Source organism: Cicer arietinum, chromosome 4 (assembly GCF_000331145.2).
Source record: "Cicer arietinum cultivar CDC Frontier isolate Library 1 chromosome 4, Cicar.CDCFrontier_v2.0, whole genome shotgun sequence".
Classification (NCBI taxonomy): Eukaryota; Viridiplantae; Streptophyta; class Magnoliopsida; order Fabales; family Fabaceae; genus Cicer; species Cicer arietinum.
Window position 1 is genome coordinate 7,716,445 of NC_021163.2, and position 24,454 is coordinate 7,740,898.

General features: G+C 33.9%; 2 protein-coding genes across 6 annotated transcripts; both read right to left on the reverse strand.

The window, feature by feature from the left end:
- Positions 1–1,246: 1,246 nt before the first annotated feature.
- On the reverse strand, positions 1,247–8,555 carry LOC101497606 (DNA mismatch repair protein PMS1). 2 transcript variants are annotated; one of them, XM_004495915.4, is made up of 11 exons: positions 7,995–8,530; positions 7,572–7,895; positions 6,211–7,464; positions 5,390–5,658; positions 5,189–5,315; positions 4,731–4,799; positions 4,485–4,558; positions 4,117–4,182; positions 2,557–2,660; positions 1,690–1,877; positions 1,247–1,523 (listed from the first exon to the last, which is right to left on the reverse strand). In XM_004495915.4, exons 1-11 carry the CDS (start codon positions 8,214–8,216, stop codon positions 1,401–1,403), a joined length of 2,820 nt encoding a protein of 939 aa, XP_004495972.1. In that variant the 5' UTR covers positions 8,217–8,530; the 3' UTR covers positions 1,247–1,400. The 2 variants fall into 2 exon arrangements, 1 of the variants encoding a protein (XP_004495972.1); XR_003472252.2 differs by lacking the exon at positions 1,247–1,523 and adding an exon at positions 2,300–2,392 and having other exon boundaries at positions 1,738–1,877; positions 7,995–8,555.
- Positions 8,556–10,058: 1,503 nt separating this feature from the next.
- LOC101497938 (uncharacterized) lies at positions 10,059–24,037 on the reverse strand. 4 transcript variants are annotated; one of them, XM_004495916.4, is made up of 27 exons: positions 23,840–24,037; positions 23,566–23,749; positions 23,312–23,436; positions 20,477–20,593; positions 20,046–20,201; positions 19,149–19,840; positions 18,809–18,930; positions 18,629–18,720; positions 18,204–18,423; positions 17,117–17,183; positions 16,136–16,284; positions 15,958–16,031; positions 15,699–15,863; positions 15,515–15,586; positions 15,202–15,303; positions 15,026–15,115; positions 14,219–14,294; positions 14,021–14,117; positions 13,839–13,908; positions 13,506–13,685; positions 13,270–13,392; positions 13,098–13,181; positions 12,044–12,228; positions 11,816–11,954; positions 11,659–11,718; positions 10,737–10,841; positions 10,059–10,541 (listed from the first exon to the last, which is right to left on the reverse strand). In XM_004495916.4, the coding sequence occupies exons 1-27, from the start codon at positions 23,924–23,926 to the stop codon at positions 10,428–10,430; spliced, it is 3,747 nt and encodes a 1,248-aa protein (XP_004495973.1). In that variant the 5' UTR covers positions 23,927–24,037; the 3' UTR covers positions 10,059–10,427. The 4 variants fall into 4 exon arrangements, 3 of the variants coding, with proteins under 3 accessions (XP_004495973.1, XP_073223744.1, XP_073223745.1); XR_012162735.1 differs by lacking the exon at positions 10,059–10,541 and adding an exon at positions 10,930–11,418 and having other exon boundaries at positions 10,789–10,841; XM_073367643.1 differs by lacking the exon at positions 15,202–15,303.
- Positions 24,038–24,454: the final 417 nt, after the last annotated feature.

A 24,454-nucleotide genomic window follows, 5' to 3' on the forward strand; every position in this document is an offset into this window, starting at 1 on the left:
TTATCATTCTTTAGTTTTATTCTCTGAAACAAATTTCTTTAAATTTAAGTATCAAAATTAAATTTTGTTTGAATATCGATGATGTGAAAATAATTTTTTTTTGTTACTCTTTATTTTAGTCAATATAATATTTAAGCTTTGTTGAAATAATCACCGTAAAATAAATTTAATGTTATATTTTAGACTAAAATTAATATCAACATATTACTTTTTAATTAAGTATTAGTAATTAATAACAATAGGAGGTACAGTGTGCTCAAAGAATATGAGTACATTTCTGTGTATTAAGAAAGATAGACTCACAATATTAATAACCATTAAGTAGGTTTGATTGTTATTAAATTTTTGAATTTTTTTAAAATATTTTTTTATCTATCTCTCCAAATATTCTATGAATGGAGAGAGAAGTAGAGATAAACTTATTTCAATATGAACACCTCATCTAGACGCATGTAAGTTACTTTTTTTTTTAATTCTGTATTTTGATAAAAAAAAATCTTGTTCTTAAAAAAATTAGATATCTTAATATAGGATTAGAAAGAACTATGGATTATCTTATTTTATGTTTAAAATGATTTTTCCAGTTTACATATAGACTTCTTTGTACGTCCCATATAACTTTTTAGAATAAAAGAATTTAAAGGTATACTTGGCTGCAATCATGATTCGATTCACAGACCTTGTGATGTAGCCTTACTTTGAATTCTATTGTAAAGAAGCTTCCATCTATATCATCTTTGCTTAGATCTAGAAGGACCTTATCAATGTTTGCTTTGTTAGATCTTGTCCTCTTTGGACGTACATGTACATTAAGTTCACTAACGAGTCTTATAAAATAAAGTTCACTAAACCTAGACAAGGGAGCCATACCAAACAAAATTAAGTCTTGATGCTTGTAGAGCTAAAATTGGAGGTTGAAGCTTGGAAATTTGGACAATAGAGAGGTTGTAAAGGGGTGGTTGCAACATATTTTTTAAAAACTGAATCACGTTTTGGTTGAAACTACTTTGTCCAAATTTCATCCCGTTTTGTTGTTTTGAATCATTCCCATCCTTTTCTGAACTTTCAGTAAGAGGTAAATTGAAAGAAAAAAAATGATAAACTTTTTTTATTTGAGTGGAAAAAATGTTAAAACTTGAGGAATCACGTACCAATGAGCTATCAACGACCAGAGAATTTTGTAGAGACCATTGGTAATGTAACACAACCTCAAGCAGAAAGACTGTCAGATAAGAAGCCCAGTCCATCAAGCACGCTTATGCGAAGCCACTCAAGACACCCATCAATTAAATTTAAAAATATAGAACAAATAATATACATGAAATTTGTACAAAATAATTTACATGATCCCTTGACTTCCAAAATGAAAAATGACACTTGGAGCAAAGATCAATAATTAATTACATCTGCATTGTTAATTCTGACCTCTTGTGAATTTTTGTCAAGTCAGCTAAATGGCGCATGGTCGGCCTGCCATGAGGACAATTCCATGGAGATTTCAACTCAGCCAAATGCTCAAGTATCTGAATCAAATAGAGAAAGCTAAAAACTCAGTCTGTAGGGCTGAAAATTTAAAATTCAATTTCCTTACATTTAGTGTCCACTAAACCAGATACTTAACTTAGTAAAGGTGTGTCGTGCTTTTAATTAAGGCTGAAGGGCGGTGCTAAAAGTAATGTGTTTTAATACCTTGTGCATTTCATTTCTTCCAAGTGCATCACCAATCATAATTGATGATCGACATGCCCGAGATGCCAACATTGCACGAACTCTTGGAGGGCAAATTGAATCCAAGGAATCTTGTTTATAACTACCAATTATGGAACATTCCCCATGACCATCACCATCGGATAGGGTAGAGATCAGCTCCTTAACATCTGTTGGGAGAACAATGCTTATCATTAATCACTCAAAACATTTTTTATTTCTCAATGATAATCTTCATTTCAATACATCATTCTATGCACAAGTGATTAACCAGAATCTCTAAAAATAATGTTTAAACAAAAGAAGTGCCCTAGCCATTTGCAAGATTCAAATATGCACACGTCAATCTTTAGATCCAAGCTAAGGACTAGGGGTTTATTTGAGAAAACAAAAAACAAAATTTTGGTATCATGGACCTTTACTAGAGTTTAACCACAACGTGAGTGTCATATAACATCCTAAAAGCATGTTCATACATAACAGTGAATTTAACATTTATCAAAAGTTAGTTGAGGATGTTAGCAATCATTTAGTTTCTCTTTCGAATTGCCAAAGCCATCAAAAAACCTAGATAATTGTAAAGAACCTTAACTGTCCTCTTGATAGTATCCCCATGGGTGAATGGCATCCCAGATTAACTAAAGCCATGTAAGTCAAATAGACTTTCCAGCTTGGCCTGAACCATCTTCCAAAAATTTGAAAAATTAAAAGAGAATCATGCAGAGAATTAACTACATATGCAATTCCCACAAGATGCTTTCCCTTGACCAATCGTGAAATTGTGATTATATAAACTGACAGAATCCTTAAATTAGTCATAGATAAAATCCACAAAATTCAAGATTCTACCTTCAACTCCAAACATAATGTTTTTACTGTAGGGGACAGACTTTAATTTATAACGGCATCCAGGTGGTGCATTTTGATCCTCTTCCAAAGTAAATCCATTCTTCCTGAAAATGGATACAATGCAAATGCATGTTACTAACATTAGACCTTAAAGATGCAAATAAAAAGACAAAAATAATGCATGAAATATTTCATCGAGAAAATTTAACTCAATTTCAATGATAAGCTCCACAGAAAGAAAAAAAAAGTAACTCACTATAAGAGTGTCTAGATAAAACATTCCAGCGTTTCTAAAACGAACTTTCATAAATTATGCAAAAGTTTTAATTTCTAATAAGCATCCGACAATTATAGAAGACACACCATACAACCATTGTTAAAGACATTAGCTTACGGGAAACAACTAGTTGAATAATTTGGGGATTCTCAAGTTCAAAGTTGCTCCTTTGATTTTTGTTTGACTTAATTGTAATTTTAATTTTAATCCCTCTATTATTACCAATTCACGGAATTGATACAGTTTTGGTCTCTCCCTCTGATTTTTGAACTAAAAAATGATGATTTGACATATTTTAAATGACGTGGCATACAATTCTATGACATAGAACTATCCAGATGCATTAATTATTCATATGTCATTAATTAAATTAAAAATATGAAAAATTTCAGAAGTTGAAAGCTAAATTTTTACGATGTTTTATTTCAATTTCATAAGTGTTAATCATTCTACATTATCGTATCATATATCACGTTATTTAAAACATCTCTCATCATCATTTTTTTGTTAAAAAATCATATACAATGGCTAAAAGTGTCGACTTTTAAAATAGAGGGACAAATTTCGTGAATCAATAAAAATAACATGACTAAAATTGCAATTAAGCCTTTTTGTTTCTAAGCCCGTGAAGTGTTGCCAACTTGACAATTTTAGGAAAGACACGTTCTCTTTTCCCAGCAGTCAGAACGTCACCGGTGCATCTTACTATTGACGAGCATCATATTTTCCAAATATATCATATGAAATCAACTTCTATAAGTAATTAATGGTTTGAATATATAAAAATTTTATATGTGCATTTTAATGCGATTAAGGATCCTATTAATGATATCAAACATAATAAATTCAATATACATATGCCTGAGTTTTTTAAATATCAATATCCATTGAATTGACTTTAGCATTGACACAATGGAATGTTATGAGAAAATCTGTCAAGTCATCATGAGTGACACCCACATGTTGAGCTTTATGTGGTAGAGAAATTCATGACTAATGCATTAGGAAATGATTTTTTAAGGTGACATTATGGTCATTTTCACAAGGAAAAATAATCAATATGGTAATTTTGTAAAGATATCACTAATTAAATGAGAAAATGAATAAGATATCATGGTGCAGCATCATTTATGCAGTGGGCAATAGTAAACAAGAAACACAAACAGTCTGACTGATGCAGGGTTGATATTTTTGAATCCTGTTAATGAAATCTAGTTTCTGACAATAACCCAAAATACGGAAATTAACATATTACCACTTGTTCAATATAGCTCTAGCTATACCTGATTATGTCCATGTGAATTGAAGCAACTATTTCTTCTTCAGGGGATAACTCCAATCTTATTGGCCTACATATGCACCTTTATTGGTTAAATTAAGATCATGAACAAATAAAGAGAGGAGAAAAACTACTTTACATGCCATCTAAATATATTGTCTGTTTACAATAAGTGATCGTGCTTTTATAATTAAAATTTATAATCTAAGCATGCTATGTAACTTCATGTGCTTTACCAATCAAAATTTATCTTCGTCACAAGTAATTTCATTTTACCATGTTATTATTGACCGACAGTCCCCTCAAGTCCAGAAGGAAAAAAGAATGCTTATCAATAATGATCGTAAGAGAACAATGATGTAAACTCCTCACCTAAGCAGAGGTTGCTGGCTCAATATGGTTGATTGGGAGAGACACTCAAAATTGTATTTCTCGTCAGCAGCATGCTGAAAATAGATTATTATCCATCACAAATTGTAAAAAAAGATACAAAATTAAGCAAATAATGCATTTATATGGATTAATCATTCAAGGGGATGGTGGAAGAAACTGCAGAATAATTCTTGACCCACAATGAATAAACTGCATAATAACTTCCAAAAACATAGTGGAAGTTACCTGATCCACAATGAATAAATCTTGGTCCAATTTACCAATGATAAATCCAAGATTGAATTGTCCAATCACCTGTTAAATCATAATTTCAGAGTAATCAGCTAATAAATACATGATACATTTAATCTGAAAATGTAGCATTAATCAAGCAGCTAAAGATTCAAATATGATTTTAGTATGATCGACTAGATATGCAGATTTTGTATTTCAAAAACATTGATTTGGGCTTTATAATGGAAAGAAACATAGAAAAGCTTATCTTAGTTTCACTTTCCCCACTTAGTAAGTTAGCAAACAACCAATCAGCATAGCGACACCCAATTTACAAAAATAGCAAACCTTCCACACGGACAAACCAAACCTTGCATAATGAAGAGATTAAAGACCTTCCGTAATAAAGAGATTAGCGAACTAGTATTGCTATTTCAAGTTAAAATTACAATATGAATCATACTAACAACCTTCATTCTGCTGAAGTCTTCCTTCTTGAACAATCTTTCAAGTTCGGTGGCCGCCGCTGCTAACACCCTTTCTTTCTGCTGTTCAATTTCTGGCTGTGAAAGTTCCATAGTTGCAGCCATATAGTGCCTATAAATAATTATGAGAAAGAATAAGCATATATATGATTTCCTATTTTATAAAGACACTTCTGAAATAAAAACCTTTTGCCAATAGCTTTTCCATATCTGTATTGGCTGGATTGCATCAAAGAGAGTATCTTCTCTCTCTTACTCTTAAGGTCTTGAAAAGAAAATTGCATGTTGGAGAACATCTTCTGACCAGAAGACTTGGGAGAATCTAATCGTACAGGCAATGAACGAATCGGAGAGTCTGAGACCAAAACATGCTCTGTAGTATTGATCAGATCATTTGTAGATGGTGTAGTTGATGCCGTATCAGCTAGATGTGTTTTATCCTCTTGATGTAGTTTCTGCAAAACATTATATTGAAATGTGAAACTAATAGAAAGTGGCAATTTTTTCCACCCCTTAATTTTTTGATAAAGAAGAAATTTTGTTGGAAAGAAAAAGACAGTACCAAGGAAAGGAGGATTGGTCTTCTCCTTTTGACAAAGCAATATAAACATGCTCAGTGAATACGAGGTAAAGACATTAAATGATTAATGATCTAAAACAAAAATTTCTAAAAATATCAATTATAATGACACAATGTCAAATAATTCCATAAATCAATAGTTGTCAATCACAAATTGCAAAAAATAGTAGTTTGTTTGAATTCCGCTACACTACTGACACTATGCTATAGCGCATGATGTTAAACAACATTTTGTATTAAATAGCATATTGTGGAACAATGACGATTTGTTTGAATTCCGCTAAGCTATAGCACTGTTATTGCCGCTATTTGACAACACATTCAACAAAGAGTAAAATAGCATGCTTAGAGAACTATAAGTGTAGGCTATATCAAATTTTAGCAAATCAAACTAATCTTTGAAATGCTTGGCTGCAAACCAACATACCGTGTTGGGTTCCCTGTCAGTAGAGTCATCACTAAAGGACACCGTATTTTCACTCTTGTGGGTGATGCTATCAGGATCAAGTTGCTGCAAATATTCAATCTCACTCGGCTTAGAAGTTTCATTAATTTGGTCCATCAAATGAAGTGATGATCTTGTTATCAAGTCATCTGTTTCAGTATTTGCAGTCTTCAATCGACAATGCGAAGCTTGATTTCTAAGGACGGGCACTTCAGATAAGGCTGTAATGATGTCATCACGTTTTCTTTTACTCACTGCAACAAAATTGTTAAGAGTTAACTGAACATGTTTTGGTGGTTGAGATGAATATTTATTAGAAGAACCACTGTTCTCAGATGTCCTTGATGCACTATGAGTACATGTTGGCTGTCTTCCACTTTTATCACCCTTTAAAGTGTTGTGCGCTCTGAGTGTAAACTCCTGGCCCATTAAATCCTCACCACTCTCCCGAATCAACTCTTCTTCAACATGTGAGAATAGACCATCATCAGCAGATTCAGAAGCATTTTTGGAATCAGTAATACATGTCTCATTATTCTTATCGTGAGATATACTATTGTTATTGCAGTTAATATTATTTTCATCCTGAGAAATACTACCAATGTTGTACTCAGTATAATGCTCTTCCTGAGGAATCACACCGTTCAGGGATTCTGTTTTCTTTACGATAGGAGACTTCTTCTGAGGGGAACTTAACTCAAAACAGTCTTCTTTTACAGCAGGCTGCATAAATTCATTGACAGCATAACATGCACCATTGGGAGAATAAATTTGTTGTAAGCCCTCTCTCAGGGCTTGCAACAAGGAAGTTTCTTCAGAAAAAAATATTTTCCTCTTATCAGGAGTTACATTGACATCATACACTTTCGTTGGAACTGTAAAATTAAAGATTGCAATGGGATATTGTTTAGAGTTTGCACTTCTATATAACTCATTCACAAGTTTGCTGACTTTCGGCATATCCACTGGTCTACCATTGACAAAAAAATACTGTCTATCTCCCAAATTCCTTCCGTTGCCCTGTCCTGGTTTCGAAAGAAAACCATCAACTTTGCAACTCTCAGATATGCATAATGCCATCGGCTCCAAGCAGTTGAAAGTGTTCATGCCAAGCACTGTAATGATGTTATCTTTTAGAGAATCACTGCCTTGTGTTTTAAGTACCACAGACCTTGCATTTTTGCCAGTCGTGTTAGTGCAGCCAAATCGAACACCTTTTGCTATAAGTGCATATGCCTAAAGAATACGAATACTCATCAGAAAATATATCACATTAACAAACTCATCGAAACAACCAAAAAACAAAATGCAACAATTTCAGAGAATAACACACAATCACTCACATTCAAGAGAGAAACCAACTTGCCATATTCCTTACGTATGTTACGCTTAAACTCTTTGCTACGTACAGGAAGATTGGAGAACAACTTTTTAACTGTGACAGTTGTTCCAATTTGCCGCGCCGTTTTCTTTTCAGCCAAAAGAACGCCGGAATGATCAAATGACAAGTGTGTGGCGACCGGTTCGTTGACAGTTCTCGTTTCAACGGTCAAGTTTCCAAGAGCACAAAGAGAACTCAGTGCTTCTCCTCTAAATCCAAAAGTAGTCAGAGATTGAAGATCATGAAATTCAGATAATTTTGATGTATGATGCTTGAGTGCAAGAACCTGCAATAACAACAAGTTGATAAACTCAAACCCTAACACAGTAACACTACTTTCATTTTTTAAGGTTTTCACGTTTCAGTGACGATGATATTACAATACCTTGAAACTGTTTGGAGAAATGCCGGAACCGTTATCGATGACCTGAAACCATTCTTCACCGAAATCTTTAAGAGCGATTTCGATGCTGGTTGCGCCGGCGTCTAAGCTATTTTCGACGAGTTCTTTAATAGCGGAGGAGAGGTCGAGGATAACTTGACCGGCACAGATTCTGTGAACGATTCCCTTAGCAATAGGCTTGATAACTTGAGATTCAACAGGCATTGCTGCTGCTAACACTCGATTAACCGAGCAAGCGAATACACGTGAAAACTGGTGAAGAAAACCTGCAAAATTTTGGCGCCAAAATTGGAGCGGGAACGAAACAGAAATTGTGAAGAAAAAGGAAATAGGCGTTCTCTCTTCCGAATATGGTCTAAGGTTTTGCCCTTCAATGTCCCTCAACCAATCCAATGAATAAATTTCTTAATGCTCTATTCACTAAATAAAAATCATTTTTTTTATTGTGTCTAGATTTAATTTTATTAGTCCTTTCCAGTGACAATTCTTCATAGCAGTTTTATTAGACTGATTGTCATTAAGAATAAACTATTTTGTATATTAGTGATATTATGTTTTCTTCTACTTCCTATTTGTTGTAGGATTTGTCAAAATAAAGGAGATTATGGTTTGTATTTTATTTTCAACTTTTTTTTATTTCTTCGGATGTCTGTATAAGTGGTCAGACAGAGGGATTTCTTATCTATCATTTACTTTTTAATTTTCTTTATTCGGCCGTATGAAGAGTTGGACTTCCTCATTGAAAGTATTTTAGGATTATCACATTTTCTTTTTACTTTGAACCTCTACTTCAAATTAACCAGTCGCATTGTATTATATCAAGCCTCTCTAATATTTGTATTCTCTAGGGTGGAAGCATTCATATATAAATATATATTTTGGTTAAGATGACTTTGTATCCACATGCTATTTCAAGTTGCCAACAAAATATGTAATTCAAGTTATATTTTAAGCAGTAACTTTTTTGTTACTTTAAAATTATTTTTTGTTGGAGATTGTTGTTTTAGATTCCAGTTAAAATCTTAAGAAAAGATTACTCAATTCGAATGAAATAGTTTTTTTAATGAATTAAATTGGATATTTTGATATAGGTTCTTTCATAGATAATCTTTCTATTATGTTACCAATTTTTTATAAGAAAAAATGGTCAAATGAGATTACATCTTTGAATTTTTAAATGTCTTATGAAGTTTTAACCATAATGTGATCACTTATTTTAGTTTCAAATACTTGTAATCTTTTAAACTGATTGTGATTAATTGGTCTTGGAGACATCCATGGATAATGATTATCACAAGGGTCATTGTCATTCTTAGTTACCTTTTCATGATGCCAATTGGTTGTTAAATATTTATCAATCCATTCATTAAGATTCAAGTACTTCACGTTGAATTAAAAAAAAGCACCTCATGTCTCGTATGGAATATTTCAATGCGATTGCATGTGCACTACTACGTACTGAAACTCTTGAGGGTACTATTGATTAGAATCAAATTACGTGAATATGATTATAATGTATATATTCTTGTAAAAATCTTAATTTAGGTTTTTAACAACCAACTTTATGATTTTAATAAATCTGTTGTTTTTATTTTGGGATTTTTGTTAGTGAGCAAATAGTTTTAGTTTAAAGTCTATTTTTACTTGGTCTATTTATTTCGTAGATAATAGTGTGTCTACAATTGGATCACCCAATAGACTATAGAGAAAAATTCATAATTTTACGTCAATATGAATATTAAACTATTAATCTTTTGATATAGTTACCTATGCATCGCACAGTTCAAGAGCTAGATGAATAAAACATTACTTTAGTCCAAATATATCATATAAAACTAATACATCCCAGGTGAATTTTAACAAAAACACATGTAAAATTAATCAAACTTTGCAACATTTATTAATACAAAACCACGTGTGTCTAATATAAAGCAAGTAATAGACTAAAGTAAGTAATAGACCACGAACTCAATCCTCAGATAACATCCCAGGTGCATTTTAACATAAACACTCCACAAAAATATTTGCAGTCAATATTAAACTGAATTGAACATTGACAAGTTAGAATAATCACATTCCATAATGGATTTGCAGTTAGCACCAGTACCACATCAAACATTTACGATGTCTAATTTTCAATATGGAAATTACAAATACAACACCTTAAAATATATCTATGAAATTAGCAAAATAAAAACTATTTTATTTTGTATGTACTGATTTAGTATTTACAAAAGGGCATCTCACAATGCCAGGGGAAGAGGAAAAGAGTTGGATCAGCAGGGCCACTAAAAATAACCTTTTATCTCAAAAGATGGTTAGGAAAGGAAAAAAGGGAACCCTTATGCTATAATACATTTAAGGCAGGACAAATGATGGAATATATTCTAAGTAATAAATTCTAAACAGATAGCTTTACATGAAATAGCTCAAAGATGTCTTTTTTCTCGAGCCACCTTCTCCATAGAGGTCATTCCATTGGAGTAGTTCGTTCATATTTGTTGACTCGGATGATACGCTCGCACACACCTGTGTACACATGACGACGCATTACACTTTACAGACCACAAAAAGGACTCAAACTCAATAATGTAATATGCAACAATCAAGAAGAGCAAATAACTGTTTTTGTAATCAAAGAACTTGTAGTAGCTTCATGTTCAAATAAGTAGCTCCTTCAATTTAAATTGAAAAGCCTTAAACAACAGAATGAAATGAACATACCTGCTCATGTGCATATCTAAAATCTTCCATCTTTAAGGGCCGAATGTCGGCACTGCCACACAGTTCAGGTATAGGTTTGTTCTCAGCCAACGCTAAGCTTTTCTCCTGAAAGATATTTCCCGGTGAGGAAGAGATTACATGGATAATTGGGTTTTCATTTGCTAAATTAAAAAGGAGGTCTTCTACATTACACCTTCAATATTAAAGTGAAGTAATCCATGCATTAGAATTTCAACCAGTCCCATTGAAACAGCAGTAAAGATGACAGTCACAAAACACATTCTACAATAAAGTGGCATCCGAAGTTGACCTCGTCGAGAGAATGATTTGGATCTTTTTTGTTGAACAATTTGAAATTCAAAGGGAGGGACTAATTTGGCCCAAGTGAGCGAGGAACTGATGTTGGTCTTTTTTGTTGAATAATTCAAAAGGAGTGATGATTTGTCTCAAAAAACTTATAAGTCAGCATCTTTCGTTCTTGTATTAAATTTGGGTATAGCGACTAAATTGGGTTGAATTGAAATTGTGAGACTGAATTGTTGGGTCTTTAGTTCTTGTGATAATCGTAATGGAAAATTGGAGTTTTATCAATCACTTCTCCATTGTATATACTTCTCACATTTCAGACTAACTTCGATGAGCCATAGCAATGTTGAGCGCTCCCTCCCCCCGAAAAAAATATCTAGGCAGAACAAATTACTCAAAAAAAACTAGGTTACTTGTTATTTATAGATGTAACATTAAAACTTTCATTGCATCAACAAAATTATTCGATCAGCACCAAACTGACAAAGATTTCCAACTTCAAGCACATAGTCATACAACATGTAAGAAACTTAATGCAATCCCTGAGCACAACGAAGGCAAAAAAAAGACGGGAAATCATGAAGACTTCAACCAAGAAAATTATATATGAACGAACCTTCTTTTCCTTCTCCAAGATCTCTCTTATTGGACAATGCGCTGCTGTGACACACAGATTCTGCAATCAAAATATAACAATAAGAATATTGTCTAGAATTATGTGCAACCTTCTCGGGCAAGCAAGAATGGATAATCAATATATATTGAAATACAACCTTTAGGTCACTTCCGGAATATCCATCAGTCATATTTGCTAATGCTTCTAAATCAACATCAGGCGCCAAATCTTCCTTTGCTAAAATGACTCTCATAATTTTTTCTCTGTTTGTTGCATCTGGCAAATTAACCATCAATCTAGAAAAATATTTATGGAAGATCATGCGTTAGAATAAATCTTATCTACAAAATATAAAAATACACGAAATCAAACATAATATGTTTACCTTCGTGGAAGCCTCCTAATAACAGCCTCATCAAGATCAAAAGGCCTGTTTGTGGCAGCAAGAACAAGTACACGCTCTCTATCTTTTGTACGCAGACCATCCCAATTGACCATAAACTCATTCTTCATTTTACGCATAGCCTCATGCTCACCAGGATTTTCGCGTCTCCCTAACATACTATCAACCTGCGACAAATACCAGAACAATAAAACTCTGATTACCGAAATTAATAAAACAGTACTAGCAACCATAACAAATTGGAAATTTGAGCAGATTTAAAGAATATACAACTGAGGTGTTCAGTAAAAGAAAATGCTAAACTTTAGAACTTTTGGTTCAAATTGGTGCCTACATAAACACTGAAGGACATCTAACTGCAGCTTCACAACTTCCAAGCAGCTTAGCCTTTCTTTCTGACCACAAAATATTATTGACCGATGACCGACTTAGAACTTCGAAGCCTACTATAATTGTCCAATAAAGATACCTATCCCGTCTAGCCAATCCAGTAATGGCTTCCCTTTGATAAAATACAATCTATTTGGATTCTCTTAATCAATAATGGATCTTTTACGTATGGTAGATGAGAAAAGTGGAAACTCTAGCACGAATTCAGCCTAACCAAATAGCCCTTACAGGACATTTGGAAGGTCAAGGAAACCATACATGACTTTGAGGTATTTTTAAATCATGCGAACAGTTGAATTTTATCAGTTTTGGGTAAAACAATAAGAAATAATGAACTTCAAGCAGTTACATTTTGTCAATTGAACCACTAAGATTCCAGTTGTGTGATCTTGAACAGAAACTCAATTGATTTCTGTAGCAAGATATTTTTGTATGGTAAGCTACTTTTTTTAGAGGCACAAAGAAAAACACAATCAAATAAAGGAAAATTGTGAAAAGGGCATCATGTACACTGAGTCTCCTCAGCTTTTGTATGTTTCCATGTCACAACAGTGACATAAGCATAACAATACCCTTTAAATTGTAAAAATAATTTTTTAAAAAAAATAGAACTAAGGAGACGATATAAATGACAAGTTATACCAACCTCATCAACAAAAATAACGCTTGGAGCAATTTTGCTAGCCAGAGAAAAGACTGCTTTGACATATTTTTCTCCTTCACCAAACCACTGCAACAAACAAAATAATAGCTGCCTGTCATTGAAGTATAAAAGAATATCAGCAGTAGAATAAAAGTATTTGAAGTTGCAACATTACCTTTGAAGTAATGCTGGACATGGAGATGTTAATAAAATTTGCTCCAGCTTCAGTTGCTACAGCCTTTGCAAGCATTGTTTTTCCCGTGCCAGGGGGGCCAAAAAGCAATATTCCCTTGCAAGGCTATATAAGATGTAATTGCAATGAGGTACAGACACAGTGGGATCCACTTAAAATGTGCTCCATAAATCATTTAAAGTAAATATATATATCATTATTAGTAACTATATTTCCACCTTAGTTAGTTGCCCTTTGCAAAACAATTCAGGCCTTTGAAGAGGAAGCATAACCAATTCCTTTAAGGTGTCCTTCACATTTTCTAAAGCTCCAATATCATCAAATGAGACCCCAATATCAGTTGGTGGAATAACATCAGCAAGCAGTTTTTTCTCAAATTCATTCTCAGTAACTACGTCCTGGATAAACAATTCAATAGATATGGGTATTAATCTCGTGATTAAAACAGTGACAGCGAAAAAGAACCAGATGTAAATCAGTACTGCAAAATACATACTCCACAAAATAGGGTGGGAAAAGGTATAAAATTGTAGTTGTCTAAGTTAAATTACCTTCAGTGATTTTTTTACGCTTTTGTTCTCATTTAGAATGCCCTGTAGAATGTTAAACCCATATTGAATGCTGCACAATTGAAAAGTAAAATAGTATTAAAAATAAATAGAAAGCTTTATTTTATTGTTTTTGCTCAATTAGTTAGGGGTTACATTATGAAAATGACCATGATGAGAACAACCTCTCAGCAGATATCAAAGGCTTTGAATCATTGAAAGAAGGTTCAGATGAATGCATAAAATGGTAACTTATAGCCCAGCCAATAATCTTCTCCGCATCTAGTAAAGGAGTTGACAAGATATTATCAGTAATGTGGTAGCAAATCAAAATATTTTAATGTCAGTAGGAAACATAACTTCAAACATTAAAAAAAACTGACTTTCAGTTGTCAGAGTTTGATCTTTGATGCAGAGAGTGTCAAGGTCAGGGCAATCCAGTTCAAACCTTTTGAGAACCTGAACCATTAGAAGAATCTCATTAGAAGTTTGACAAATGGCAAGGCCAAAAAAAATTTGAGTAAAGCCAAAGCTAAGTTTTGACTCGAGCTGTTCATATTATTTGAAAAACCAACATTAAGTGGATCATTTTATTGTTTGCAGAAAAGGTTTATGTATGTTTAATTGTAGGACTAAAGGGTGTCAAGAAGAGCTTATTTATAATTTATTACTTGTGTAAGTGTTAGGAAGACTTCTAAAGATAGCTTAAGATGTGTCTATTAGCTATTTTGAGCTTATTTTTGTGAACTCCTCAGAATAGCATATAGAAATAGCTTATATAGAGGATATGGATAATTTATCCTCATTTCCTCTTCGATTGTAGAAACAACTTGTACATAAACTCTTAGCCCTATAAGGAAAAATGCAAACTAAACAACAACTGACATGGATGACGAAGATGAGTAGCCATAAAAAAAGCAGGAAGCAAAAAAAAAAAAAGGGAAATTTATCTACAGAAGCAATGATTAAATTGATATTCAGAATTGTTAAGCCCACAAGAGGAAATTTCACAAAGCAAGAGAATGTGATGCTGCATACTCCAAAGGCACCCCGCACCCCATAGATAATCTCATTCTCATCCACGAACAAGCACAAAAGTTGAAAACATAATAACAGCAACAAGAGGAAGCATAGTGATAAAAAGAGTAAAAGGAATATTAAAAATTGCCAGGAGGTATAACAAGACTCACTGAGCGAATGCTGACAACGTTGGACTGAGCTTTCATAGTTTCTATGTCACGTTCTAGCTGCTGCTTCCAATCAGAAATCAAAGCCTCATCCTGTACAAGGTTGCAAGTAAAACAGATAAATGAACTGTCGTACACATCAATACCATTAATTGTATAGTAAAATTAAATTAAGATACCTGAGGCAGCTGTATTGTAACTCTGTTTGGGAAAAGCCTATTGAGTTGCTTCATTACTTTGGGGGTTTCTTTGCTCCTATCATGGAGTCTAGTAAAGTTATCCTAAACAACCAAATTGTAGTATAGATTGATAATTAATTTCATGAAAGAACCAGAAACAACCCATCTACAATATTGTATATTGATATTAACCAATATTCAAAAGCCATAAAAAAAAAGAGGGTGTAGACTTTAGACGAAGATAAGCACTCTAACTTTCATATTAGAACTATAACGATCAAGGTATGAGGAGCAATGCCTATGATTATTATACCGGAAAAGCAAGATCAAGTAGTGCTGTCTGATTGCCTCCAAATTTTGTAAACAGAAGACTGCCAGGTTGGGTCTGCAAGCATAAATATGCAATCATCAGATGCAGCAGCAATAACTTCCCTGTAATCATGATATATCATATCATTACACTCAAATGCTTGCTAACAAATATAATCAAACACTACCTTCTCCTTACGATTGTCCGGTTGGATATGTGAACCAATTACTACAACATTTGGTGGCAAGTTACTGAGCCTACTTTTCAAAACTTCTGAGTTCCCAGCCACACCCTTCTCTATATCTTTAATGAACACCACTAGTGCTCCAGTTTTACTCAGATTAGAGGCAATCTATGTTCACAACAATAAAAAGGGTGTTATGTGTAGTACTTCAGGAATGGATAGATACAATACAACTTTTGGACAAGTATAGAACTGGGACCACCTCAAAGATTTCACTAACAGCAATTTTGCTAGATTCGTCCCCTCCACAACCATCTACCAGTACTAAATGATTGGCTGTAGAACAAATCGGGAAGTTTTAAATGCATTGCAAATTATAGCATACAATATACTAGTATGCAGCTAATGGAACAGTAGCTCAATCAAATACTGTGAATTACCAGCACAAAAGAAGCCACGGTCATCTTCACAAAGGCCACCAAGATCGTTTCCATCTGGAATTGATTTCTCAAATCTAACCCCAATTTTTGAAGACCCATTATTTTCAAAAGCGAGGAGAACTTTGCCCCGGCAACCATAACTCGGCCCCCTGCTCAATACAGCAGACAAAAAAAACATAAATTCCACCGAGAACAAAAACAAACTAAAGTGGAGGTAAAAAACCAGAAATAAATAAATAAATAAACAACAACAACCAAACCTTAACTCAATGAGTCCGCTAAATGTATTAAAAGATGTCATAATGTTCTATCATATAGCATATCTCTTTCCAGCTCATTTATCTCTAGGTCTTTCATAATAGTTTCTCTTATCGTTTTTCTAGGTCTTCCTCTACCAAAAAAAACCTCCATTTGATCTACTCTTCTGACTACAAAATCTACTAGTCTCCTCTCCACATACCCAAACCACCTAAGTCGGGTTTCTACAATCTTTTCTACTATAGGTGCTACCCCAACTTTCTCTCTACAATGTTGCATTTCTAATCTTATCTCGTCTAGTCTTTCTACACTTCTAACGCAACATTTGCATCTCAGCTATACTTATTTTATCCTCATGTTGGTAAACAGAAAAGCCTGCCACATTGAAACTCTCTTAGGAATGCACGACAGAAAAGTCAATGCAAGAATTTTAGCCCAAGTAAACCAAGAACTTAAATCATACGCATTTTCAACTCCGAATAAATTAGTTGGAAAAAATACACACAATGACAACATCTGAGCTGAACAAAGTGCACTCCAAAGTGAAAATTTTCAAAAGTTGTAACATCTGCAAATAAGGGACCTACTACTCATGAAAATTTTCCCAATGCATTATAAAACCATTGGACTACAAAATTATTATCATCTCTACAATTAGATCAAGCTCTTCTACTTGCTAAGCGTAAAATGTTACCAAGTATGATTTTTCCATAAAAAAATTACCTTGAAGGAAAATCTTGCGGTGATGAGACAGCAGAAGGGAAATCACCGACAAATTTTACCCGATCACCTGCAAATAATGTCTCAAGAATTAGAGTAATTATATTTATTGAATTAAAATATGTTGGCAATACATCAGATATATATATACTAGATTACTAAACAACCAATTCCTATTAGTACTCATATATAACTAAATCTCTATTAGTACTCATATATAACTAAACTCCTACTAGTACTCCTATTCAACTGAGGGATATTAAACAGAAACAGATTTTGACACTCCCCCTCAAGCTGGTGAATACGTTCTCCATTCCCAACTTGAATACAATTCTTTCAAAGTTGCTACTGTTTAGCCCTTTAGTTAGAAAATCTGCAAGGTTGTCATGGCAGGAGTTATGTTGAGTGCAAATTAGGCCAAAAAGAAATCTCAAGTTGCTTCTATGAAGGCAGCAAAAAGGGTCACAATGAAGGTGGCTAAGGTTTTAGGAAAAAAGAAACCGCAATGAAGGCGGCAAAAAGGACCACAATGAAGGTGGTTAAGATTTCAGAAAAATAAAAACCGCAATGAAAGCGGCAAAAAAGACCACAGTGAAGGTGGTTAAGATTTCAAGAAAATATAAACCACAATGAAGGCGGTAAGTTTATGCGGAAGCAAGGACCATAAAGAATGTGGCTAAGTTTACCGTCATAAAGGCAACTAGGGTTTATGCGGAAGCAAGGCTCTCAAAGATCGAGAGCTCTAATACCATCTCACGAATTAGAGTAAAATTATATTTATTGAATTGAAATATGTTAGCAATACATCAGATATATATATATATACCAGATTACTAAACAACCAAATCCTATCAGTACTCATATATAACTAAATCCCTATTAGTACTCATATATAACTAAATCCTTACTAGTACTCCTATTCAACTGAATCCCTATATATTAAACAGAAACAAATTTTGACATAATGTAAGCATCTAGCATATAGATTATAGAATGACATCTAGCATATAGAAAAGAATAAGATAATAGGGAAGTAAGTTTTCAAAAAGGTGACACCTAGCATATAGAAAAGAATAACACACCAGCTTACCTGTTTTAAGAGTAATGCCTTTTGACGATGCCGTAGAAACTTCTTGCTTCACAATAGCCGGTGAACTTAATGAGGAACCACCTATAATTTGGGCATCAACACTAGTAGATGGTCTCTTGAGCGGTAATGTAATAGCTTGAGTACTTCTCTTGGTAAACACAGATGGTCTTTCAGGCCTTGAACTTTCTTTGGTAGAATCAACATCCTTCAGTGGTGCTCGCTGAAAAATCAATTGCACAATCAATACAATTGTGTGTAGAATATTGCTCATTTTAACACGAAAGAATCCCAACAGAACCAAACAGACAAGAAAGCCAATAAAGACCATGGTCAAGGAATGAATTTTATAAAATTTAGACTAATATGGAATAATCCTACAAAACCTCCATAAACATAACAAAAGAAGGAAATCTTAGAAAACATACCCCGGGAGGAGAGAGATAATTCACAATTAATAGCCTCGCACCAAAATATTTTGCAAGTGCCTTGGACAGAGTCTCTTGATATATTTCTGAACCTACAAAAGAATCATATATGATGAAAGCACTCCTAATTTAGGGAGAATTTTTTTTTTTTAATTATATAAACAATAATGATGGAATTACCTGCAGGACCAGATAACAATATCCGAGGGGACAATGACGGAAGGTCTGAAACAAATTTTCCAGAGCCATTGCACTTCAAATGAATGTACACAGAAGCAATCAAAACATTCTTTGTTGTATCACTGTAATAATGCAAGTCATCATAACCAGTAGAATAAATTTTATCTATCTCAAGGCAGTAACTACAAGCAATCCTACCCAGCATTATAGCAACAAAAAATATCAAGGTAGTTGTAGCTTACATCAAACTGTGACCACACAATAGGTATGTAAAGCCAAGGTATCATACAACAGGAAATCAAATAAGAAAAAGTTATTAACAAGAAGCAAGTATTTGCACCTTAGATAATATGGGAAACTTTCAAATGAAACATCAATATTCTCAGCACAGAGAATTCTCAACCGTAAATTATCCGTCGAAACTTGTTTCCTGGGCGGTGCCAATGCTGTCGGGGTATCAACATCTTTAAGGAGTTCCCTTAATTCCTTTCGTTCTCCCAATATCCTGGCAATGTTGCCACTTAAATCAAATGCAGGACATGATCCAGAAAGCTTGTGCAATAATGGTCTCAAGTTGCCTGCAGGAGCAGTCGTCTTCCCAACATCTGTATCCACACCAGCATTGACATCTAGAGAGTCAACCTTAGGATCTTCATTAACAGTGGCAGAGGACAGAAGACCAGTTTCCTCAGAAGAAAAAACTCCATTCGATTCTTTATGATTGGTGCTCTGCTTCACTTCAGTGTTTGGCGTTTCATCCCCATTACTGGCAGGTACTGATGCAACGTCAGTGTTCTGTTGCAAGTTCATGCTAGTGTTACCAGGAGGTGGAGTGACAGATAATTCTTTATCAAGATTAGGAAAAGAAGCTAATATTGAAGCTCCAGCAACAGCCGATAGGTCTCCAGATCTAGCATCAACTTGCGTTCCAGTTATTGGAGCACCCTGGGCTTCTAAAATACTCACAGGAGAAGGTACATTGGCACTGGCAGTAGTGACATTATTATTATTATTACTGAGCTGCTGAAAGATCTAATCCAAGCTAAGGAACCCATTAGATATCAATGATAAAATTAAGAATGAAAAATGCGGCAGTTTGTAATATAAATCCATAAACACATTACTTACTGGTTTTTTGCAAAGGTGACCACAGACACGTAAAAAATGAAGAAAGGAGCAAGAAGAAACGAAAGAAAAAAAGATAAATTCTTCCCATGGAACCATATCTAAAGGATACATAAGCTTCCTTCCCTGAAGAGCCAAAGACAACCTCATCACCTCCACTTAAAATTAGACAGGATTTCTTACCATATGACTTCCCGTTAACTTGCACAGCACCTTTACTCCCTACGATTTCAAGCAATGCAACAGATGAACTTCCATGCTGTGCAAACTTACATATAATACAAATAACAACCGTGGTTAGTAATCTATAAAACATATAAACGGTTAACAGTAATTTTCTTATGTTAGGACAATTTTAGGAATATCTACCATAAAAGAATTGTAATTCATTCTTTTCAGTGATATCTTTCACAAAACATCTATTGCAGATCTGAATTATATTCGAAAAATGACTTATTTGTCAAAAATCATAACAAAGCTGTAAAGATCTTAGCTCTTCGGTTGATTGTTTTAACTTTAAACAGATAAAGGAAGAAACTCTACCTCTATGTGGCTCAATTTGCACAAAACATGACTAAGAGCGGGATCTTTAAGCCATAAATTACATTGTCGACCTTGACCAACTGTGTAAATAGGCTCACACATGGACAGGTGAGGATTCTGGAGAAGCATGAACAACAAAGGGATTAATTTCAAACCCATAAAAGCCCAATCTGAAATAGAAGATTAAATGAAAAGATAGAGCCATAAATTAGCTAAAAGCTTTCCCCGTTTTACGCTTACAATAAATTAAGGATTCATACATAAATGCAAATATTACTTTCATGAGTCATGTCAAACACCAATCTTATACATTTTGAGAAAAAACCAAAGACAAAGTTTTCAACAAGCATTATGAAAATAATCGGAATGCAAGTTGATGCAAGACCTAGAAATCTGTCCATTTTTGTGCAGCTTCAATATTGGCTTCTTTTGAAAATCGTAATCAACATTTATCTCTCATTCCACCTCCTGCTAACATTGGCAGGAAAATGCATAAAAACACTGACGTTTCGTCACTAGCTGCCCGTGATGGGGATGATACGCCAAACATTGAAATGAAGCACAGTACCGATTTTTTCTGTTGAGAAAACTGATTCTCCGGTTTTTTCGGCAAGCAAGATTATGTATCCTTCAGGTATGGAGATGTGCAACAGCGACGAGTAGGCTGCGCCTCTGCGGGAGGAGATACGAGGTTGAACATAAAGGACACTAGTTTACGGACTCATCTATAATGGACTTTTTCGGGTTTGGCACATTGTGCTTCTTAAAAAGATTAATGATGGGCTTAAGTCACATGAATCAAGAACTGTTGCTCTCTTTGGGTCTTCCCTCTGTGACCTCTTTTTCCTTATTTGTTAGTTATATGAAAATAAATAAATCTTCCATACATAGTGTTAATTATTTATAGTTATATATACATAAATATAAACATTAACATATACAAACATAGTATTAATTATTAAATAAAGATAAAATACATTAGAATAGTGGTCGTCCCACTGCATGCTATAGTGGTTATCCTGGTTTCGGGGTCAATGCTCTGTGTTGCTATTCGAGATTAACACCATATTCCTTTTAAATGAAATATTGTACAAGTCTTGTGAAAAAGGGTAGAAAAAAAATAGGGGTTGGGAGAGCTTTTCCCTCTTAAATGGGTCCATCTGGCTAACTCAAATTAATCAAAATTCAAGATCTAGTGTGACTTCTACATATTGAGTCCTAGACGAGATAAAAATCAAGCATCACTAAATCACCTACATATAGATGATGACATAACCTATAATCTGAAATCGTGATTAATTTCTAAGTGTGATATAGTACAAAACATGATCTTCTCTTGTTGGTAATGCACAAATAAGAAATTGAAATTTCCCCAAACCTTAAACATTAAAATGAAATAGAGGGAGTAAATTACGAATCCTGTCCTGTTTGCATCTCACTGTTTCTGAAGCCCAAGATGAAAATAATATGCAAATTTGCAAATCTCCCAATTATGGCACTCTTTTTCAAAATCGATGTTTTCTCCTGGGTAATAACATAAGCAAGTGGTGGCGAGGTGTGCAATATTAATACAGACTCAGCTTTGTGGCTCACGATAGGCGGCTCCATCAATGGAAACTGACTCATAAAACACACTACTTACCATGTAGTGGCACAATGGAGACGCATAGAAGAGGAAGAAAATGGAGTCACTGAGAAGAGAAAGCGACTGGAGTATCAGAGAACGGGAGACAAAAAAGGGAGGAGAAAAAAGAGGATGTGTTGCATTTTGACCTGGAAAAGTTGTTTCGTAAAAGCTGGGTGGGGTCTGAAGTCAAATTGAAGAAGGCGCTCTATTCCACTTTTTTGTGAATTTCGGCGGTGATTAATAAAAAAACCAGTTCTGTATAGAATCAAAATCACATAGCACTGCAAACAGTTTTTGTTGACCTCATTCCCAAATAAAATAAATTAAAAGGTAGAATTATTGGAGTCGCCCAAAATTTGAGTTCCCCGTTCACTAAACATTGATACTCTCTTGGAGTCGAATGGAAAAAGGTTTGGTTCCATTGTTTGAATAAGGAGACTTCAAGTTTGATAGACCATGAAAATGTGAGGAACAATTAATTTACACTAATTCATTTTGGGAAGAAATAACTCACCACCTCTACGTCAAGCGAGTTTAATGAAGAGTGAAGGCTACCCAAGTGCAAGAGAAGTGAATCCCCAAGAAAATGTGAGCGATCACTGGTGTAGTGAGTGTTTATCACAGGTGAATAGATTAGATATGCTATTTGAACTGAGTTTTTACATTTTCACAAAACCTTTAATCTTGTCAAGATAGTGACAATTTAGTAAAATGCGTAGAAAATTATCTAATATTGAACCACAACAATTCTACATTTTACGGTTGTGTTCCAAATGTTTTTCACATCTTCCATCTTTATCTTTGGTGTATGGGACTTTTTCCAACATAGATAATCCATAATATACACTAAGTTGAGGCTGTAATTAACCTCCACTATAAAATGCAACATGATGCATATAGAAAATGTGAAACACGTTGAACGAATACAAAGTCCTGAATTGTGAGTCTATCAATCAATACTATATTAGTCTTGCTTACAAGTGTCCTAAGTGCCATTGTTAAAGAATCAAAAAGTAGGAATTTGTCAATGAAAAGATTAAAAATTAAGCTTTCCAAAGGTTGAATGCACAATTTGCAATACATTTTTAGAGCCCTTGTTAGCATTTCTCATACTATACTATATTAATAAAATGAAGGACAACGATTTCTAGGTTGTCAAAATCACTAGTCTCAGCTCTAAGCATTAAAATAAGAGTATATAAGTATACCTCGGAAGATTGAGAAATGAGCTTTCCCCAAGCATCCTCAGCCTTGGGACACAGTTTGATGCCGCGTTTCTTCGGCCGAGCTATGGGTGGCAAACCCTTTGATTTCTCCGCAATGTCACCTGAGTCTGCCACAAAATCCAAAAACATTACCCATCAAAAAACCACATTAATGTTTTAGATTAAATATAAATTATATAAATACAATAATATAATACAATACAACTCCACAATGAAAAAGCTTGTGAGTTTGATACCTAAACACCGAAGAGGAGACATTAAAGCCTCAGTTTTGACAGCCACAGAAGAAGACTTATCGTTATCACAATCAACAGCATTCAACGACGACGTTTCTTGCAGATCAGATGACCGTATATCTCCTTTGGCGGATTCGTTAACCGACGGCGAGGGATTTGCAGCGGATGAGACATCCTCTGAAACCTATTTCATAAAAAACAAATCTGAGAATTAAGAGAAAAATGAATTTACAAACCCTTGTGAGGAATTAGGGGATTTGGTTTGAATGAAAACCTTGGATCGTTTAGTGCTTGAAGGAGGAGATGAAGGAGAAGAGAGAGAGCGCTTGGAAGAAGAGGAACTGCGTCTAGTTTCAACCATGGTGATGTGATGTGATGGGTATGCCCTTTGGAGGAAAGATGAGAAATGTGTTGTTGCGAGTTTCAACCAAAAACAAAGATGATATTGAAACTGTTCAAGAAGGTTTGTGTTGAGTTGTGTGTCGCTCGTTTTATACAGGGGTTAATAATATAATAATATTTGCAATTTTAAATTTTTAAAAAGACGGTTTACGATCAGAATTTACACTTGGATTGTTTTATTTGGTAATAATTTTAAGATTAAAATATTTTAATGTACCTCATAGTAAATAACCAAACATAAAAAGGTTCTAAAAATAATTTGAGAAATAACATTAATGATGGATATAAAAAACTAAAATGTAAAATAAAAAATACAATAACTTGAAAAATAAATTGATCAGTATATTGATTATGACATATAAATGAATAGTGTGACGTGAATCAATAATAATAAATAAAAAAGCTTAAAACCAAACATATTGAAATATTAGTGAGACAATTGAATGTATTATTTTCTCCTAAAAAGTTGTTATACTCAACAAAACAA

Excerpts from the sequence above, each read along its gene's own strand:
- LOC101497606 (XM_004495915.4), bottom strand. The coding sequence starts at position 8,216 with ATGCCTGTTGAATCTCAAGTTATCAAGCCTATTGCTAAGGGAATCGTT. Across the intron at positions 5,659-6,210 it reads CTGACAGGGAACCCAACACG|AAACTACATCAAGAGGATAA; the intron begins GTATGTTGGTTT and ends AATGTTTTGCAG. Across the intron at positions 4,559-4,730 it reads ATTTATTCATTGTGGATCAG|CATGCTGCTGACGAGAAATA; the intron begins GTAACTTCCACT and ends ATCTATTTTCAG.
- LOC101497938 (XM_004495916.4), bottom strand. The coding sequence starts at position 23,926 with ATGGTTGAAACTAGACGCAGTTCCTCTTCTTCCAAGCGCTCTCTCTCT. Across the intron at positions 19,841-20,045 it reads CTTCAGGGAAGGAAGCTTAT|ATCTTTCAGCAGCTCAGTAA; the intron begins GTATCCTTTAGA and ends AGCTTGGATTAG. Across the intron at positions 15,304-15,514 it reads TACTTGATCTTGCTTTTCCG|GATAACTTTACTAGACTCCA; the intron begins GTATAATAATCA and ends TTGGTTGTTTAG.